The sequence below is a fragment of the Geotrypetes seraphini genome, chromosome 6 (assembly GCF_902459505.1).
Source record: "Geotrypetes seraphini chromosome 6, aGeoSer1.1, whole genome shotgun sequence".
NCBI lineage: Eukaryota > Metazoa > Chordata > Amphibia > Gymnophiona > Dermophiidae > Geotrypetes > Geotrypetes seraphini.
Window position 1 is genome coordinate 3,233,403 of NC_047089.1, and position 21,558 is coordinate 3,254,960.

The 21,558-nt window shown below is 40.7% G+C and overlaps 1 protein-coding gene across 5 annotated transcripts in view; it reads left to right on the plus strand.

Moving 5' to 3' along the window:
* The first annotated feature begins 5,064 nt into the window (after nt 1–5,064).
* Nucleotides 5,065–21,558, plus strand: part of LOC117363171 (ecto-ADP-ribosyltransferase 5-like) — a 71,546-nt gene continuing 55,052 nt past the window's right edge. For 2 of the 5 annotated variants that reach the window (XM_033950530.1, XM_033950532.1), the window contains exons 1-2: nt 5,065–5,383; nt 6,297–7,023. In XM_033950530.1, the coding sequence (XP_033806421.1) occupies nt 5,336–5,383; nt 6,297–7,023 (775 nt within the window). In that variant the 5' untranslated portion in view covers nt 5,065–5,335. Of the gene's footprint in view, nt 5,384–6,296; nt 7,024–19,387; nt 19,559–21,558 lie in introns of those variants that run through there. The other 3 variants (XM_033950534.1, XM_033950529.1, XM_033950531.1) reach the window with 3 other exon arrangements.

Consider the following 21,558-nt stretch of genomic DNA (forward strand, 5'->3'; position numbering starts at 1 on the left):
AGAGAGATGTTTCTTAAATACTGTTTTAGATCAAAGGAAAAGTCATTTGTGGAAAAGAAAATATTGGTATTGCCTGATGTATTCCAGATTTCAGATTTATTATTTATAACCTGCCTTTATCCAGAGCGGAGAACAAATAAACACTTGATCATAAATAGAAGAACAGAACCGATAAAACAATTCTCACAAAAACCAAAGCTGTGAGAGCAGCAGAACAAAAACAGTTACTGTCATTCTAGTCAGGGCAATCTGTAAGCCAAACACAAGAAGTAATAATTTAGGAGATGATTAAAAATAGTCACATTTTTCTGTCACTAAATCTCCAGTGCCAACACATTCCACTCCAATGGGCAGCAACAGTATTGTAAAAATACTCCTTCTCATGCTGTCAAGATGAAAAGCATAAACATCCAGAACCACAAGTGTGCAAAGTGGAACCTAAGAAGAGCCATCCTGGGTCAGACCAATGGTCCATCAAGCCCAGTACCCTGTTTCCAAAGTGGCCAATTGAGGTCACGAGTACCTGGCAGAAACCCCAAATAGTAGCAACATTCAATGAGGAATCCCCAAAGAGTAACATCATTCCATGCTACTGATGCCAGGACAAGCAGTGGCTTCCCCCGTGTCTGTCTCAATAGCAGACTATGGACTTTTCTTCCAGGAACTTGGCCAACCCTTTTTTTTTTTAAACCCAGCTATGCTAACCACTGTTACCGTATCCTCTGCCAGTGAGTTCCAGAGCTTAACTATTCATTGGGTGAAATAAATATTTCCTTCTACAAATACAAAGAAGAATCCTGATACAAACACATAAGAACAAGTTAGGTTCAGGTATCCAAGACAATGAAGTCAAGTAAGGTCTAACAAGTTGAAACGTTGACATCCATATAACAACCATAAACTGAATTGTTGTTGTTGAGACTGGAAGCACTTTATTTGGGAGGTTCCTTTTATCTGAAGTAAGTCTCCCAGTTGCATAAGTAATTTTCTATTTCTATTCAGTTATATCCTCATGAGGATTACAAAATCGTAAATGGATAAATCTATAAATTTAAAACTAAAAATCTGAACCAACAAATTAGTTCTGTACACAAAAAGTAAAAATGTAAGGTTTTAGCATATTATGAAGTTCTAGATAATATGTAGAAACCCCCCTCAAAGAGAACATAGCAAAAAGAATCCAAGTGATACCTTTCTTGTTGCACTAACTAGAGCATATTTGAATACTTTACAAAGGCAACCCTTCTTCAGATCAAAGACAAGCAAATGAAAACAGCTATCATTATGTAAGAGTAAAGCATCAAACTATTCAAATGACAGTCTTACATGAAGAGGGAGTGGAGATGAAGGGGTCAGAGCAGTACAAATTGTGCACACTGGGAAGAATAACCTGAATCACCCAAGAAAAGGATCTGTAGACAATAAGATGAAACCTTCCGTCCAATGTGTTGCGGTGGCCAAAAAGCAAATAGGATGCTAGGAATTATTAAAAAAAGGGATGGTTAACAAGACGAAGAATGTCATAATGCCCCTGTATCGCTCCATGGTGTGACCTCATCTGGAGTATTGCGTTCAATTCTGGCCTCCTTATCTCAAGAAAGATATAGTGGCACTAGAAAAGGTTCAAAGAAGAGCGACCAAGATGATAAAGGGGATGAACTCCTCTCATATGAGGAAAGACTAAAACGGTTGGGGCTCTTCAGCTTGGAAAAGAAACGGTTGAGGGGAGATTATTGAAGTCTACAAAATACTGACTGATCTGATACCTTTAACAGAGGGAAAGGAGAGTTTGTATGTAAAAATGGTTCTATAACCCCAAAATTTTGAAAAATGTATGGACAATGTATGAATGTATGGAAAATGTATGAAAATGTATGGAAAATGTATGAATCAATGAGTCCATGTATAATTTTAAATACTATACAAGCACATTTGAACTGGACTCTAAAATAAAATGGAAGCCAATGTAGGATCTTTAGCAAAGATGTCACATGATCGAATATTGATTTCCCCCAAATCATCCTTGCAGCTTTAGTCTTTTCATTTGCTTTCTTAGCAGCTGCCACACATTGAGCTGAGGGTTTCAATGTATCCTCAACGATGTCACCCAGATCCTTTTCCTGGGCAATGACTCCTAACACAGAACCCAACATCACATAGCTATAGTTCAGGTTCCTCTTTCCCATATGCATCACTTTGCACTTGCTCACATCAAATGTCATCTGCCTTTTTCATGCCCAGTCTCCCAGTCCCCCAAAGTCCTCTTGCAATTTTTCACAATCCTCTTATGTGTCTTAGTGCTTTGAAAATGAGCCCCTAGAAGTGTTGTTGACTGAAAAAGCTTTGAATGATTTTATGAATTACATAGGACAATATAGTTTATTTTAGAAATGCGAGTAATGTTTTTTTCTTCCTGGTTTTGTTTCCAGCTTCTTATTCTTGAAACCTGCAGTGAATTTATGGTATGTAGCAGAATAGAAATGGAAATATTGTATTGTATAACCTGGATTGAGGCTTTATCTAATTCTGGCAAACAGACAGAATGAAACTCAAGAGCTGCCGGGAGCTAAGGTAAAATCCTGAGCTGTATGTCAAGGAGTTGGAGCCTTTCCCTAAACCATAATTCGATATGATTCTATAAGGTCCCTCCCATCACCTGCACAATTCATGACAGGTAAAACACCCTCCTGTCCGCAAGAGCTTGCAGTGGTTGGATCTTCATCAGCTAAGCCTAGTGACATTCGGTAGTTTCTGGGGTCATTGCTATACCCCCACAGATACCCTTAACTCAAACTCAAACTATCAGGAGACACAGAAGAAAGCCAACCAGACCACAACCCATCACGGTAAGCTGCACCTTGAATTGACCGGCGTTAACCCTGTATTTTCTGATGGAAGCAGTCAGTGGGGAGGGGTGACCTGGTCTACCTAGTCTGATGCATGAATGGGAAAGACATTTACTGCTTAATTTTATTCTGTTGGACAAGTCCTTAGAGTCTGGTTCTGGCAGATGCATTTCTCATGTGCTGTCCAGTATATTTACTTGTGCTATCTATAAATTGGCTCAAAGACTTCAAGCTGCCAAGAAATCCTAGTGGAGAGAGTTGCTTGAGGCTGGTCTGAGGAGTTTCTGTGTCCTCCACCTTCAAAAGTAATGAGCTGTAGATTGTGTAGCTCACTATCCGGAGATAACATTCCATTGTGTTGAGCTGAACGGTTCTACATGTATGAGTATCTGTAGATATCCATCATGCAACATCATTCTCTTAGTTTGGGGTCCTTGTTGAGCTGGTTGACTCAGGAAGGAGGGTAGTGGGACACTCGACTCTTTCCTGCAAACATTTATTCATCTTTTACATATTTTGACCTTCACAGTATAAAGCTGGAAATGTTTTTTGTCTGTTTGCTTCTTGCTTTGGCAGCCAGTGCATCTTCCCTCACACTCCATCTTCTTTCCTTATATCAGTGGGGCATTTCTTAAGAAACATCACTAGAGATTCCCCTTTGCAAAGGGCGATCATTTAGTTCCATGTCAAAAGCGACAGGCTGGGTTAGTCCTGGTGTCATTGCATTACAGTTAATAATATTATGTAGGAAATACACAGAACGCTGCCTGCTGTTAACCCAGAAGTTTCTCCACGGCAGAAGGGAGGCTTCTGGGTTAGCGGCAGGCAGCATGTGAGAACTGCTGCTAATACCATGACCCAAAGAAGCAAGCATTAGAGTACAGGGGAGGGTTAAGAGGAAGGAAAGTTGGTGGCACAGGGGGAGGAGTGGGAGACATGCATACATGGTGAAGAGAGAGGATGAAATTGCAAATAATGGAGGAAAAGAAGGGAGAGATGGTGCGTGGAGGGGGATAGAGAGATTTGACACAGAGCACAAGGAAGGGAGAGCAAGAGGTGTTGGATATGAGGGTGGAAGAGAGGGAAGGAGAGATACACAAAAGGTGGAGGGGGAGTTATATTGCTGTTCTATAGAGGAACCTGGATGCCCAACATCTGTTATACAACATGTCCTCATGGTAGCAAATGGAGACACCCAGTTATAGAATTACAGTTACCATTTATTTCCAACTTGATATACCGCAGTTTACAAAAACATTAATCTATAAAAGAGAGAGACATTAGAGATGAAATCAGAAGGTTATTTATAGTAAAGACAAAGAATAGAGCCTAAGTGATTCAGGCTGGAGCTTAGTGCTGTTGTTTATCCATGAAGCACTCTATCAATGGGATCTAGGTTGAAAGTCAACTGCAACAAATATGGTAGTTTTAAATAATGAATAACGATTCTAATCGTAGGCATTGTAGTAGGGCCAAGTACATTGAGAAGAGTCTCACATTGTTTGCCCCCTTCCTGATTGATTAGAACAGTAAGTAAAAAATAGCAAATACAATAAATAATGAAAACCTCTAAATAGTTACCCAGAAATGCATTTGGTGATAAATTGGCATCCAAAGCTATTGTCATTGTATCGATCTATCATATTCTTGGTCTCCCTCATTTGCACTTACATTTCCAGTAGGGAAACTCTTATTTTTCTTATGACCGTCAAACCTGCCAAGCACAGTATCTCCAATATTCAGACTGCCGGAGATTGCTGGTGATCTCCCGTGGTCAGCAGTAATACCAGTAATACCACTGGCATTGAACTTCCAGTCTATTTTTGGCCAGCTGAAACCCTAGGCCAGTTAGGCAAATATTTAGTGGCTCACTGGCTAAGTCTTAATGGCCAAAGATAGAGGTAGCTCTATCTGGCCACCAAACTTAGCTGGCGAGCCAATGAATATTGGCAGTGACTGACTATGTTGTACGACTTATGAGCTGGTCACCGGCCAGTCCACTGAGTCAGATATTCAGCAGGTGACAGCCACCTATCTCCTATTGAATATCACAGGATAGCTGGCTATGTGCTATTTAACCGGTCGGGAACCCTTCCTGGCCAGCTAAATAGCACTGAATTTCAAGCCCAATGATTTCTTCTAAAGATCTTTCTCTTCGCATGATGTGTCCGACGTATGAAAGCCAAAGTCTTTTCATTTGATGTTCCAAGGAATGCTTAGGTATGATCTCCCACCAATATTGATTGATTTCTTCTTTGGCAGTCCGTAGTATTTGTAATATTGTTCTTCAGCATGTCAATTTGAAGGCATCAATTTCTTTTGTCTTCCTTCTCTACTCTCCAACTTTCACGTCCAAACATTTTGCCGGACTGTAATCAAAGTGTAAAATGCAGTTTCTTGTCATGCTTTGGGGAAATGTTGTCCCGTGAGAACTACTGATTGAGTGATTTTTTTCATGCAGCTGTCCGTACCACTGCCTCTGACTGAGGATGATGCCTCTTACAGCCTGTGCCGTGATCCTACTGGCGCTCTCTCAGGTAATTATCTCTTCTGTATTTCTCATACAGAGATAACCACAGTCTGGTCCCTCAGGACTAGAACCGATGCTATCAGGCAAGAGTTGACTTCACATTGCTTCATTTAGCTGGCTCCGGTTCAGCCAGATCAATGGCTGGTGTAGCTGCAGTCGTGCAAACGTAAGGCACACTAATGCTTTTATAGCATAGCGTCAAGATACCAAAATGGAGGTTATAGGATTTCTCACAGCATGTCTTGTGCACTGACCTTAGGGAGGAAAGAAATAAACACGTTCTAATTTTATCTTTTTGAAACATACAATAATATTATTCAACCCCCCAGGTACATCCTTTTGAAAATTGTTCTAAATACAACAGGACAAACAAAAGCTCCAGTGCCTTAACTTGCTGTTTTAGCAATTTCAGTTTCCATTGCCTGTATTATTCTGTCTATCATGGTTGACTCTATGGATAACTCTATGTAGTGATATACTGCTTGAACCCGCCTAGAACTCCGATGTGCAAGGATTCAGCAGGATATAAGGATGCACATTAACATAAGTGGTCACCAGAATATGCCAAAAGCTGTGTTTCCATCTTGCAGGTCTTTCCGAAACTTTTTTCTGTCACCACTTGCCCCTCCTGCTGGTAGATAGGAGCAGTGAGTACTAGAAAAGTATAGGCAGGCTCTCTGGCGAGGGAAACAGACTCCTGATCCGGTAGCCTGAGTCCCTCCCCCAGTTTTCAGCTCACTTCCCAAATAAGCTAAAGCTCTTTCCATAGCTGACAAATCTGTTGATGAGAAAAAACACTTGGTATCACAGAATTGTATACAAAAATCACCAAAGGCCAGTTTTCAGGGTGATAGTGGTCTAATCAATTACAAAGTCTAAAATATAACACATTAATGCAGAAATCCAAACTTCATTTTCAGGTGGGATGCCAAATGACAGAAGTAGAATTGAACATGGCACCACTGTCTTTCGATGATCAGTACAGTGGCTGTGAGGAAAAGATGGCCGCCAAGATGACATCTACAGATTTATTGGAGAAAGAACTAGAAAGGAACAGCATTTTTAACGAAGCGTGGGAGAAAGCAGAGACAGAGTGGAAGGCAACAAAAGGAGATGGCACCCTTCCACAACTACCCGCAGGCTTTAAGGAAGAGCACAGTATAGCAGTAATGGTGTATACTGGTTCCTTTTATTCCCAGTTGAATGAAGCTGTGAGACTAACTGGCCTCTCTAATAATACTTATATGGAGCACTTCCATTACAAGGCCTTCCACTATTACTTAACTAGAGCCTTACAGCTTTTAAAGAAGGATTCTTCCAGTGGCTGCCAGACCGTGTACAAAGGTGTTCAGGGTGTTCTCTTTAAACCCTCACTGGGAATAGGTAAGACGGTCAGGTTTGGACAGTTCACTTCTGCCTCCCGAGAAAGCTTCATGGCCGAGTTATTTGGTACGGACACCTTCTTCACTATAACGACCTGCCTTGGGGCCGACCTGGCATTCCTATCCAACCAGAACTTTGAGGAAGAGGTCCTCATTCCCCCGTATGAGGTGTTCAATGTAACGGAGTTCAACCAGAAAGATCACACATTTGTACTGAAGAGCACAAAGAGGACATGCAGTAATTATAACTGTGCCTACCTAGGTGGTAAGTATGAAACAGCTATCTGCTCAGCTTGGCCAATATGAATAATAACTGCCCCTACCTAGGGGGTAAGTGAGATCAACTATTTGATTGTCCATGGAGAAAATGAGGTTGCTTATCTGTAACAGGGGTTTGCCATGGAAAGCAGGAAAAGTCAGCCACTCATTCTCACCCACCATCCCTGTTTTGGCAGAAAAAAATCATTTTAACACTGCCTAATATTAAAGAAGTGAAGTTAGAGAGATGTAGGAAGAAGGCTTCAGGGTAGGTCTACATTCCTTCTGCTACTCTGGCCAATTCCATCCTTTCGCTACTAGGGATTCGCAGTGTTTATCCCAAACCTGCTAGGTCTTCCGAACCTCCTGCTGAGCATTCCCGACACCCACCTCCTCTAGCTTTCTACAAAAGCTTCCTTTAATAGCCGAGCAGCATAGAGGAAGCAAACTCTGATCCAAAGAGCAACATTAGCCCCCCCAGAGCAGCACAGGGGTGTGGCTACAGGAGAAAACCCAAGCATTCATGGAGCAGGTGGGCCTAGGAGCCACTTCAGTGTTTATGGGCTGAAAACACAGCTGAGTTTGAAATGTGTCCTGAGGCTATGTGATATTCAAATGTCGTACTACAGAATTTGAAAGGGTCCAGCACATGTAAGGAGAGGTCTCTTCAGAGCAAGGTTGGTAGGATGTAGTGAGGAAGCAGCCAATTCCACATCCTCCTTTAATCATAGGGTTCCCACATTCACGGAAAGCAAAGGCAGTGAATTACTGCTTTTCTAAACCTGTTCAGCAACAGGATCATGTGGAAAGAACGTGTCTACCCTTTCGTGATCAGCGTGTAGGCAGAGAGGAGACGGAGGTGTGATGTCCACATTTATTTTTTTTATTTCATTTTTGTGCTTTTTAAAAAAAATTGTCTTTTTTCTTTTGCTTTCCTATTTTACATGGTGTTCCTTTCTTTTCAAGTTTTTAAAAAATATATTTTGTACACTGTGCTGTTGATAAACCGAAGTGCAGTTAAAACTTTTAATAAACATATACAGGTGGAGGGGCCTGATCAAAAGAAACGTCCGTTTTGGGCCTAAGTTGCCCAAAGTCAGACATGGGAAAAGGTCCATTTTTGAAAACTATGTCAAACATGTTTTTTTTCTGAAAGTCATCTAACTGTAAGTTCAGCCGTCTGATAGTTCAGACCTCTAAGTCGTCCATCTGTATACCCCATTTTTGTCCAAAAATTTGTCCAAGTCAAAACAGCCTAGAAAAAGACCTTTTAGATGTGGGCGGGGCCAGCAAAGTGATGGACTGGACACCCAAATATTGCACCAGAGTAGTGGGGTAACTTACAGGGCACTGCTGTGAACTTCACAAAAAGGGTGCCACATACACATCTCACCACAACAACCTTATAGATCATTGTGAACCCCCCAAACACCCCCAGAACTGACTAGACCCACCTGTCTACCACCCCAATAGCCCTTATGGCTGCAGGTGCTACTTATATGGCAGTACATAAAGGTTTCACCATGCATGCAGTGGTAGAGTGGCTTAGGGGCCTGGATCCCTCAGACCACTTAAGCCACCTCTGTGCAGCTCTACTAGGCTTTCCTATGCCAGGCTGCCAGGTGCTGATATTCTGGAGGCAGATATGTGACATTTTTATTCCGAATTTTATGGTGGGGGGGGTCAGTGATCACTGGGGGAGTGTGTAGGGGTCTATACTTTGTCCCTGCAGTGGTTATCTGGTCACTTTGGATACCTTCTTGTGACTTAGACCTGGTTTTAGATGGCCTAAGTCACAACATCCAAGTTCTGTCTAGGAAGTGTTGTTAAACTTTTGGTTATACATGCAGTATGACTAAATCTAGGACGGCCCATGTCCCACTCAAATCCCGCCCTCGACACTCCTCCTGACACGCCCCTTTTAGCTCTGGTCATTCAGCAGCACTGTGAAGGCCTAGGTCATTTTTAAATACTTCTAAAACCCAGTTCAATTATTGGCACTCGGACGACTTGTCTCACTGATCATCCAAGTGCCAATTTAGGCCAGTTTTTAGACGTATTTCTGTTTCGATTATGAGCCCCATATTTTATAAAATACACAGGTAGATGTAGAAAGCGTGTCTGGGTTAAGAAAGTTCTCAGGTATCAAAGTATTTTAAATTTGTTTATAAAGACAAGTAGATGCAAGAGGCAGATATTGTCCCCACGTGGGCTTAGATTGGTGGATTTTGTAATCTACATTTGTATTGGCACACTGCAGCCAAATTCCACCCTCACGACTATCAACAAAGTATGAACTTTCATGCTGGTTGGAATATTACATCAAACGGAAGAAAGTAGGGGAAGACCAATTCGATTCCAACTTGAAAACTGAATGCAATATAAAGTCATCGATAACAGTAAACTAGTGTCGTATACCATAACAATAATTTATTTATTTATTTATTTATTTATTTGGATTTCTATCCCGTCCTCCCAGTAGCTCAGAACGGTCTACAAATGAACATACACAGTGGAGAGTAAATAGACATATAAGTAATACAACAGGTTTAGTCATTGGATTTATAGAATTTGGAGATAATTAAGTACAGGGAGAGTATAGCAGAAAGAGAGAAGGAGGAAATACAGTAGTTTAGTTTAAGGAAAGTTATATGCGTTTAGATACAATTTGTTGGTGGAGAGAGTAAGAGAGGGTTATATTGGAGTTTTTGGGGGGGAGATAGGAGAGTGGAGGGGGGTGAAGGGGGGGGAGAAGACAGAGGAGATCTTTAGTTGAAGAGGAGGGTCTTTACCGATTTCCTGAAAGTTAATAATGAGTTCTGTTGTCTAAGTTGGGGGGGGGAGTTGGTTCCAAAGGTGAGGAATGAAGTGGCTGTAGGATCGTTTGTGGGCTGTTTCAGTGAGCAGGGATCTTCCGGGGGGGGTGCAAAGGCGTATCTCTGACTTTGAGCGGAGGGTGCGAGTGGGGTTGTAGATGGGTAGCTTGGATTTTATGTAGGAGGGGGTGGTGGAATAAATTCTCTTGTGGGCAATTGCCAGGGCTTTGAAAGTACAGCGTTGACTGATTGGGAGCCAGTGTTCAGCATGGAGTGCCTGGGAGATGGAATCGTGGTAGTTGAGGTTGTGTAGGAGGCGGATGGCTGCATTTTGGACCCGTTGGAGGCGTTTGATATTATTTTTGGTTAGTCCATTAAATAGGGAGTTACAATAATCCATTCTGGAGAGGACATATGCGTATAGGAGTTGGGCGAGGTCTGGTGTGGAGATGTAGGGTTTGATCCTTTTCAGTTGGCGAAGGTAGTAGAAGGAGGTGGAGACTACTTGGGATATGTGGGCAGATAGGGAAAGGTGTCCGTCTAGGGTTACTCCCAGGCTGCGAACTTGATCTGCTGCCGTTAGTAGAGTGGAATCCCATGTTAGTGTAGGTCGTAGGTATTTGGTGTTTTTGCTTCTGATCCATAGGAGTTCGGTTTTGGAGGCGTTAAGTTGAAGCTTGTTGTTTGACATCCAAGTTTTCATGTCAGTGAGGCAGAGTTTGAGGTTAGCAATTTGGGTGGCCGGTTTTCGCCTAAGGGGAGGAGCAGTTGGATGTCATCTGCATAAGAGTGGATTTTGATTTTATATTTTTGCGCTATATCGATGACGGGTTTGATGTAGAGGTTGAATAGGAGGGGGGATAGAAGGGCGCCTTGAGGAACACCATATTTGATAGGCTTAGGGTTAGATTTATGTGTCCCAGTAATAATTATGTGTAACAGTAATAATAATAATAACAACTTATATACCGCAAAGCCATAAAGTTCTATGCGGTTTACAAGAATTAAAAAGAATACAATAAAGTAAAAGAAACCAATATGTTCTAAACCAATAGCTAATACCCTAAAAAAATCTGAATAATACATCATAAAATTCTTACAAATCAGCTACCTAAATATTTCGAGAACAGATATGTTTTTAGATGTTTTCTAAATTCCCCGTAATGTCAGTCGTTGTTCTAAATCTTTGTCCCATGTTGCTGCCTGATATGAGAAAAGATGTTGATGATGATTTTTAAGTTTACATCCTCTAACAGGCGGGAAAACAAAATGCAAATGTGAGCTTTTCTTCTGTTTATTGGTTGCAAAAAAGAAGAGCTAAACCGAACAAAACCTTAAAACAAAAACAGCCAAACTTAAACTTCACAGCACTCGATGGAATTTCTTCAACCCAAAAATCAACCTGAGCGCTGTATTTTGCGCCATTCGCAATCTAAGTCTGTAGCTCCAGACTCGACACAGATCTTTGTTTCGGTTATTAAAAGTCTTCCTCAGGAATCTCTTGTTCTAGCCACGTAGGTGTCAAATTCATGTGCAGGTTAAGAATTTTATTCATTGATAAATACATAATCCAATCTCCAAAAAACATCTACCCTTCAGGTAAGCACTGACGGTCCTTTGATTTTATGTGACGTTCGGGACCTATGGTTTTGCTATGACTAGAGCTCCATTTTGCCACCCCAGAAGTTGCCGCTTCAGGTCCTGCCCTGAAAATGTAATGTAATGTAATTTATTTCTTATATACCGCTACATCCGTTAGGTTCTAAGCGGTTTACAGAAAATATACATTAAGATTAGAAATAAGAAAGGTACTTGAAAAATTCCCTTCCTGTCCCGAAGGCTCACAATCTAACTAAAGTACCTGGAGGGTAATAGAGAAGTGAAAAGTAGAGTTAGAGGAAAAATAAAAATAAAATAAACATTTTAACAAGACAGCATTGATCTAAATACTTTGGAAGGTAGAAGAGAAGAGTCTAAGACAGACACGTCAAGCAGGGATTGTCTCTTACATGGCTAATGTAATGTACAGTGCTATGTACGTTTGGCAGCGCTATAGAAATGATTATTATTGGCCCCTTTTTATCAAGCCACGTTAAGGTTTTTTTTATCCCCAGGGCTGCAGCCTGAACACCCTGAGGTTGCAGGTTCAAGATTGGGAAATCTGGCAACCCTACCCTGGCCAAGTCACTTAATATTCCATGGCCCCAGATACATTAGTCAGATTGTTGTGAGTCCATCAGGACTGAGAGGGAGAAACACTTGAGTAGCTGAATATAAAGCACTTAGGCTAGAAGCAGTGTAGAAATACTAAAAATAATGAAGACTGTGAATTTTTTTTGTGCGTTCCCAATAAATACCTATTTTTATCATCATTAAATACATGATCCCTTCTTATAATGTTATCTGGTGGTGCACTGGAATCACATCAATAATAATAACTTTATTTTTGTATACCGCTATACCACAAGCAGTTCAAAGCGGTTTCCAGAGGAAGAGACTGTACACAGACAGCGAAGTTACAGAGAAAGAATTTCGGATTACATTAGTAAGTCGAGAGTGGTTGGGTGTTACCGTAAGAGCTACAGAGGTACAATGAGGTAGGAGGGGCCAGAGAAATTTATCGAAGAGGTATGTTTTATTGATTTTCTGAAGGATGGGTAGGAGGGGGAATTGGAGATGAGGGTGGTTAGACCTTTGTTCCATTTGCCTGAAATGTGTGGTGTTAAGTTATCTGCTGAATGTTCAAAATGAGCAGTCATGGTTACAGTCTGAGAGAACGCGGCACTGAAGGAGTTCTTTGTCTTTTTAGGATGTAACCCAAATGCGTTCAACCAGTCAGGTAAGAAATGATTTTATTTATCAAGTTTCAAGTTTCTTTATTTTTGATATACCGTCTATCAGAATAAATGTCTAGACGGTGTACAATATAAAAAGATTGTAAGGGACAATTAAAATAGGTATTTATCAAATATTTAAAATACTAGACGAATTCAGATTAACGTACATGAGATGGAAGGAAAGTAGGGGAGAGAAAGGTTGTTTAAAATACATCAAAGTAAAATTAATAAAAAAGAACGGTAAATGGGGAGTGGTAAAAACATTAGGAGGGGAATCATTTCAAAAGAAGTATTGGATGTTTCAAAGCTTCACATGAATCAAGGAATTAAGAGGCTGAAGCTAATACTAAAGAGGAAAGTTTTTAAGTTTGGCTTTAAATTTTTCAATTGAACGTCTAATGTGAGGGCATTCCACAGAGAGGGGGCAGTAACTGAAAAGATGGATTTGTGAGTAGTATCGTAAAATAGTTTCCGTATGAGTGGAATGTCTTTGGCTTCATACCTTGAAGTGGTTGATGCATCAATTGTGTGGCACCAGGACCAGATGGTTTCAGATATTCCAATTGGCACCTTACGAAGCTGGGTTGCATTTTTAGTACTAATTGGGCAGCGTGGTAAAAACAGGGGCCCACTTAGCCCAAACATGGGCATTTTGTAACATAGAAGCCACCTCGCAGCTCTCTTAGGAGATAAACTTGTGCCCAACTTGGTGCTTACCACACAAATTATAGAATAAGTTCCTTTATGCATGGAATGATGAATAAGCTGTTACTTGGCACCATGTAGCAGTTAGGTCCGTTAACCGCCCACAGTTGGTATTCTACAAAATGGACTAAATTCTGTATAGAGTGCCCAAAAAATTGGTACTAGAAAAAGCACTATTCCTTAAGCTTTACTTAAAGTTAGGTGCAGCTTAGAGACTAGCACTTAAGCCCAGGAACTGCAACTAAATTTAGGCTCAGTAATTTGCATCAATGAAAACATGGTGAAAACGCCTGCGCCTAAAGGTAGGCGTGGAAATCCTTAGTCTATAAATACACGCCCCAATCTGCCCATGACCTGCCCATTTCTGCACCCCTTTTTTGACTCATGAGCAAAATTTAGGCGCAGACCCCACCTAACTTGTAATTCATTTTAATTAGTGCTAATAATTGCTAGTTAAAAAGCCAATTATTGGCGCTCACTAGATTGTTATTCAATTGAATTGCACACACAATTTGGGTACCCAGCCACAACTGCGCACACAAGTTTTGGCGCTTTTTATAGAATTTGGGGGAATGTGTACACAAAGACCCTAGTTCTATAAAAGGTGCCGAATTTGTAGGCACTGAGGAAAACAGCCCCTGCTGTATGTCAATCAAAGTTAAGCGCTGTTTGTAGAATTGCACCTAGCTACGCCTACATCAAGTTAGGCACCAGTATATTAGGCCACACTCAAACTATGCCCCTAATCACGCCTACTTTCAGTGTAGGCGCCATGGTGTAGACGCCTACCACAAGAGTTAGATTTCTACCTTTTAAAAATCGTTTAAAGATTACACTAAGTTAAATTACACTTTTTGGTGGAATTCAATTTGTCATATATACAAAATGGAAAAAGTGATGGCGTTACAACAGGGGTATATTCATAAGTTTAATAAAATCTGGGGACCATTGGCTAATTTCTCTAGTGATCAGATATCATAGCACATGGATAGAACATATAGGGGGATTGGGGAGGGTAAACCATTGTAAGGGTAATTTGATATACAATTCTGTTAAAAGGGGTTTCTCTACTTTACAATATAAGAGTAATTGTTTGATATTTCAAGTGTTACATATATTTCACTTGATGTAAGATTTAAAAAAAGAATAAAGAATTTACAAAAAAAAAAAAAAGAAAAAAAAAATCGTTTTTTAATGGTGCTTTCAATTATCAGCGCCAGTTAAGCTGATTTTAAAAAAATGAACGTAGGCGCTTATATTGGTAGGCGCTTTTTATAGAATCAGGGCCAAAATATCTAGTGTGCAACAGCAAGGGGGATGTAGACTGGAGAGGGGAATGGACAGGACTTGAACGCACATTATAGAATATTTTGCAGTTACGCACTGTTTGGCTTACACGTACAGTTAGGTACATAATTATGGACTCGTAATGCCAATTGCATGCGCAATGACTATTATTTTTTTGATAGGACCTTAGCGTTTCAGGCAGGTAAATCTTGCTTGGTGAACGTCTTCATCAAGTCATGTCTTACTGTTCTTTTCGAAAATTAGTTAAGTCTTCTTTGTTTGACAAATTTATTACTTGGGTATTTTTAAGATTGCAATTACATTTTTAACTTTTTACAATGTTTTTATTTTTATGGTATGAATGTATTTCGCTGATTGTTCAGTTTCTTATGGTGTAAACGGCCTAGAACTCTTGGTAATGGCGGTATAAAAGAATAAATTTATTATTATTATGGAAGTCATACTTAAGTTCAGAAATGTTTTATTAAATTTTACAAAAGCACATGCAAAACAGAACATATGGTACAGTCCATCAAATACACACGCTCAATGTACATTTAAAAAAAATAGCACCACAAATCATTCATCACAATGACAAAATAAATATAATGACATAACAGTGATGAAAGCAAAATATATGACAAAAACATAATCTGATATGACCAATGGCAATATTTGGATGTCAGTCAAAATAAAAAGGCTCAGCATATCATACTGACATTGTAAATGATTTCCAGTCATCCCAAATGAATAGACCAAGGAGTCAATCCGGAGACTGATGAGGTGAAGCAGAGTATTCCAAAAGAGGGCCCAAATTTTGTCACTGGAGACTTTGGTCACTTATGGCCATCCGTACCATCCACTATCCCTTCCTCTCCTCTAGAGGTTTTTAGTTTTTTACAAAAAGCCATATAATTTCTAAAAGGTAACGAATCCCAAGAATAATACATTTCCGATTGGGCCGTGGTTGTCTGAGATCAGACGGTTGGAATTAAGACCTTAATTCCACCAAGCCAAAGCTTTCCTAAAGTGAATGATGTTATCAGTGTCCTAGCAAGAGGGGTGGAGTGGTCCAACCTGGACTCTGTCATCTCTCCTCCTCTCCGTCCTCCTGCTCCTTCCTAACCCCCCCTCCCCACCATATCTCTACTTCTTCGCCAGTGCATACAGCAACTCCAGTCTGCTGCTGGCGCCAGCATTGGCTCTCCCTATGACATCACATCTGGGTCCCACACCTAGGAACTGATGTCAGAGGAAGAACCGATACAGGCAGCCACGCCTAGGAAGTGAAAATAGGTCCAGGGTAGGGAAGGGTTCTGTGTGGAAAAGAGGGAGGGGGAGGGGCCTCTCACACTCGCTATGCCACTGGATGTTATGCATGCTCCAGTTTTGTGTGAGGACGAGAGACCTCTTTTTCTGGAGTCACATGACTCCGTGACTGTATTGTGAGCTGCCTCAAAGGAAAGCCCAGTAGGGGACACTGTGGGAGCAGCATTCACAGACCCCCAGGGTGGGGAGAAGGAAGTCACTACTGAGCAGCGGGAGAGGGGGGAGGGGGTTACAGTCTATAATAACTCTGCTGCTTCTTACAACCCTCCTCTCTGGAATTATTCATGTTTGCTCTTTGTTGCAGCAGTTGATCCACTCGGTTGCAATTTCTCTAAGGGGGAAATGATCAGACACTGTATGGTAACGTCTCTAGAGAAGCCCAAGTAAACTGCTCTGGATTGACTCACCAGCATCAGACACTGTGGAAGCAGAAGGGATGACACTTTATTAATTGTCTGTTTTTCTTAACAGCTTTGCCCATTGCGATGACCTCTGTCCTCTTCAGCGGAGTCAACCTGTTGATCCACGCTACTGCTATGAAACTCTTCCTCTAGATTTATTAAAAGAACTTTTGTTTAAAACCACTTATTTCTCTGTGGAGGTGTTGAGAGATGGAGTGTGTATGGGGGGGGGGGAGTTTTTCTGGAGGAAATGGTATTTATTGTTTAATGACTTCCGGGATACCTCACCTATATTATTCATTGATCTGGATTTAGCTCACACCTTCCCAGTAGCAGCTCAAGATGAGTCGATTCAGGTACGGAGGCATTTCCCTGTCCCTGGAGGCTTCACAATTTAAGTCTGTACCTGAGGCAATCAGAGGATAAATGAATTGCAAGGGCCAAAGGAGCAGTAGCAGGATTTGGCCCAGGTTTCAGTGGCCATCAGCGCAGTGATAAAACCACTTGCAGCTTTCTCATTGCAAAGATCGGTTTCAGGTCAAAGAGCTCCATATTACGTCAGGGCTAGTTACTTACATCCAATGAGTGAAAGAGAAGCTTTGTATAAAGACGATGTGCAATACACAAACAAAATTATGAAAATGAACAAGGCTACAATTCCCAAAAGGATGGGAAAAATCCAGCTTTCATGATGAAAAATCTCAAGGGAGACCAATTGCACTGTGGGAGTGAGAGAGGCAGACAGAGGCAGATAGACAGAGGGAGAGAAGGATCAGCACCATTAGGATTATTGGGGAATATTGAGGAACTTGCAATGTACATGAGAACGGTAATATGTGAAGAGACCCCAAGAGAGAGACAGAGTTGTTTGCTCATTTTTATTCTTTTCAACCCAACAGAGTATTGAAAAGATACTGTACATTACGGGTAGAGAATGTGTGTCTGGGTCCAGAGTAACTCCTAAAGGGTAATAGAGTCTTCAAATGGGTGTAACACACTCCTCATGAGTGAGAGAAAAGGTTCAGAGAGTGTGAGAGTGAGTGACTTGCTCCCAAGGAGTGAGATGTGGCATCTCTACATACACAAAGACAGAGATGTGGAAGGATTGGACATTATTCCACGAGGGGTACTCGGTAGGCTTCCCTCCCTGTGCATCTCTGCCGGACTTCCTCTTAGTGAGTCAGCTGTTTATTGGATTTATCCAAACCATCACCCCCATTCCTGCTACATATTTAGGGGCAGATAGGAGACGTGTGCAGGAATGGGGAGAGGGTTCTGGTTCACAATTATCCAGTAAGTAGTCCCTAGCAGGACAGGAAACCCAGGGCTGACATAAGAATATAAGAATTGCCACTGCTGGGTCAGACCAGTAGTCCATCATGTCCAGCAGTTCGCTCCCGCGGCGGCCCTTAGGTCAAAGACCAGTGCCCTAACTGAGTCTAGCCTTACGTTCTGGTTTACGTTAAAGAAAAATACAGGGACTCATATATGTAAACCCTAGTCAGTAAGAGTATTTATGATAAAAGATGATAGACTGACTACATTGGTAATAAATGCCAGCGGGGAGAGAGCTGATGACAGCTTAGAAAAACGCTCAGAAAAAGTGAAACTCTGAGGGGTTGAATACCTCCCCTTGGGCAAGAGTTTACAATCCAATCATTGCATTTGCTATTTGGAGCATCACTCTCTGACCGCTGGTAAAACTCAATTGATTCAATAGCTTTTGGTTGACAAAAAATTGTTCAAAAGTATCATGCACAAAATCTCTTGCTCATTGAATGATACTATACACTTATCTGTGCAAGCTTTTAAGAATTGTGGTTGTGAGGGTTCTAGGGGTCTCAACGTGGCCCCGTTTCGATAATCTTCTTCAGGAGACCCAATACTGCACACTCTGAAACCCTTTTTGCTAACGTATCTTTCAAGAGATGATCGTTTGCCAAATTCGAAAAGTCCAAACGACTTTTCGAATTTGGCAAACGATCATCTCTTGAAAGATACGTTAGCAAAAAGGGTTTCAGAGTGTGCAGTATTGGGTCTCCTGAAGAAGATTATCGAAACGGGGCCACGTTGAGACCCCTAGAGCCCTCACAACCACAATTCTTAAAAGCTTGCACAGATAAGTGTATAGTATCATTCAATGAGCAAGAGATTTTGTGCATGATACTTTTGAACAATTTTTTGTCAACCAAAAGCTATTGAATCAATTGAGTTTTACCAGCGGTCAGAGAGTGATGCTCCAAATAGCAAATGCAATGATTGGATTGTAAACTCTTGCCCAAGGGGAGGTATTCACCCCCCTCAGAGTTTCACTTTTTCTGAGCGTTTTTCTAAGCTGTCATCAGCTCTCTCCCCGCTGGCATTTATTACGTTCTGGTTTAGCAGGGACTTGTCTAACTTTGTCTTGTGAATGAAGAAACGTTCCTGGACGTACAAATCGTAAGTCTCTTGACAAAGACCTATAAGGGAAGGGTCATTTCCAAACGTAAAACAAGTGCTACACACGTGAAAATGGACATTTCTATAACTGGCTCCCCTTTGCTTGTGTAGAAGTCCAAGACCATGGTGTTTTGCTTTGTGGAAGTAAAGGCATTATGAGAGATGGATTATATGAAAATACGAAGGGACACTGAAAAGTTCTCAGCCCAGTTAAGAAGAGAATGACATGGACATGGTTCAATCAATGATCTGAAACAAGGTCAAAACAGAGAATTTGATTTCTGCAAATTGGCACTTAACGAACTAAGATAAACACTCTTTTCAGCTCTAGTGGCAAAATAACGCTCAGAATTTAGAAAGTTGCTCAGTTGGGCTGAGAACATTTCCGCACCCTCTTGTAAATTTCATGTACACTTTGCCAGGTGTAGATGGGGCTTAAAACCATGAGCCCACATTTCCACTATCAAAGGCAGGTCTGTATTTTTTCTCAAAGAAACAACACGCACGAGATACGAGGTATAAATATACCAGGTGATTCCCCTTGGTTAATTTTCAGGGGAAGAGTGGATAATGATTACAGAAAATAAGAGGAAGAGACATAATATATGCATGATAGCAAGAATTATATTCTGTGATCTTGATCAGAAAGCCAAGGCTCTGTTCGAAACATGAGAGATTCCGTTTTAAAGGCGAGCAATTCATGGATGTCTACCAAAGCTGCGTGCCAGGTCAGTGGCCAGCAAAAAGACCTTATCAAGAAGTCCCACAATTTAAACTTTAAACTTTTCTAATTCAGACTTTTTGCTGGTATTATAGTACCATCTTAGAGTAAACTTCCTTATTTCAAAACAATAGAGCACACTCTCACAGCAATAGATTCAGTCCATATACCAAAGCCAGAATTTCATTTATACCGGCTGAAAGGTTTGAAAGAGGACCTAAGGGATATCAGACAGCCCTCCAAACAACATAGTTTGGATGGGTAAATTCCTCATTTGTCCCAAGGTACCTCCACCACCTAATTTTATATATATCCTTTTCTTATTCTTAATTTCTTATATATATACTTTTCTTATTTTTAATCTTGTAAGTTGTTTTTCTTAAGCATATTATATGTACTTAGCTTTTTTGCTAGCATTCAGCTGCAAACTATTTCCCTGAACGCCAACGCGTTTCGAGATCTTTGTCAAGGCGACAAGGGGAACTAGAAGCAAAAAAGAACAAAAACATGATTAAAAAACTAAGCAAGAGTCAGGGGAAATTTCAAAACACTGACCCCAAACTTATAATACTATCTAAGGTCTTACCTTAATATTAACAAAGAACAGCATACCGTCTACCCGTATCCAAAAATAGTAGAGGTAACTGACTGAATCTGAGGCTTTAAATAGTCCCACCCCTATGACGTCATATCCTGGAAAAAAGACTGACACTACCTGAATTTATTTTAAAGGGAACTGACACTTCCTACAAATCTGCTTGGGCTAGCCAATCCGATGTTTCATTCAAACCATTAGGGGACATGGAGTTAAGTTTAAACATCCAACGAAGCTCACAACTGTTAAGTCTCCTGATAGTATTGCCACCCTCCCACCCAACTACAGTACGATCCAACACCCTCCATTTCAGGTCTTTTAGAGTGTGCCCACAATTAGTCCAATGACGGACTAAAGGAGATGATTCGTTTTGAGTGTGGACACGTGATTTATGTTCCGTTAAACGGACACGAATCGGACGAGTTGTACGTCCAACATATAACATGGGACAAGGACATTGAATTACATATATGACATTATCCGAAGTGCAAGAGGTATTATGACAAGAGGTATCCTCTGACTCTTGCTTAGTTTTTTAATCATGTTTTTGTTCTTTTTTGCTTCTAGTTCCCCTTGTCGCCTTGACAAAGATCTCGAAACGCGTTGGCGTTCGGGGAAATAGTTTGCAGCTGAATGCTAGCAAAAAAGCTAAGTACATATAATATGCTTAAGAAAAACAACTTACAAGATTAAAAATAAGAAAAGTATATATATAAGAAATTAAGAATAAGAAAAGGATATATATAAAATTAGGTGGTGGAGGTACCTTGGGACAAATGAGGAATTTACCCATCCAAACTATGTTGTTTGGAGGGCTGTCTGATATCCCTTAGGTCCTCTTTCAAACCTTTCAGCCGGTATAAATGAAATTCTGGCTTTGGTATATGGACTGAATCTGTTGCTGTGAGAGTGGGTATTATAGTACGACAGATTCTTCTTCCTATTGGTGTATACGGTAATTCTCTGTAATGGTATCACTGGAAACCTGCATTCGGTGAGTCACAGTGAAGAATCCCAGCAAAGGAGCTGTTTTGCCTTTTGTCTTTGTTTTGTTCTATTTCTATCATTTAAATTTCTCCAGAATTCTACTGTTCAACGGCTCCCCCTTCTGCTTCTATTCCTTTCTCTCCTCTCGTCTACCTTCCAAAGTATTTAGATCAATGCTGTCTTGTTAAAATGTTTATTTTATTTTTATTTTTCCTCTAACTCTACTTTTCACTTCTCTATTACCCTCCAGGTACTTTAGTTAGATTGTGAGCCTTCGGGACAGTAAGGGAATTTTTCAAGTACCTTTCTTATTTCTAATCTTAATGTATATTTTCTGTAAACCGCTTAGAACCTAACGGATGTAGCGGTATATAAGAAATAAATTACATTACATTACATTACAAATAAACCATTCTGTGGTTCAT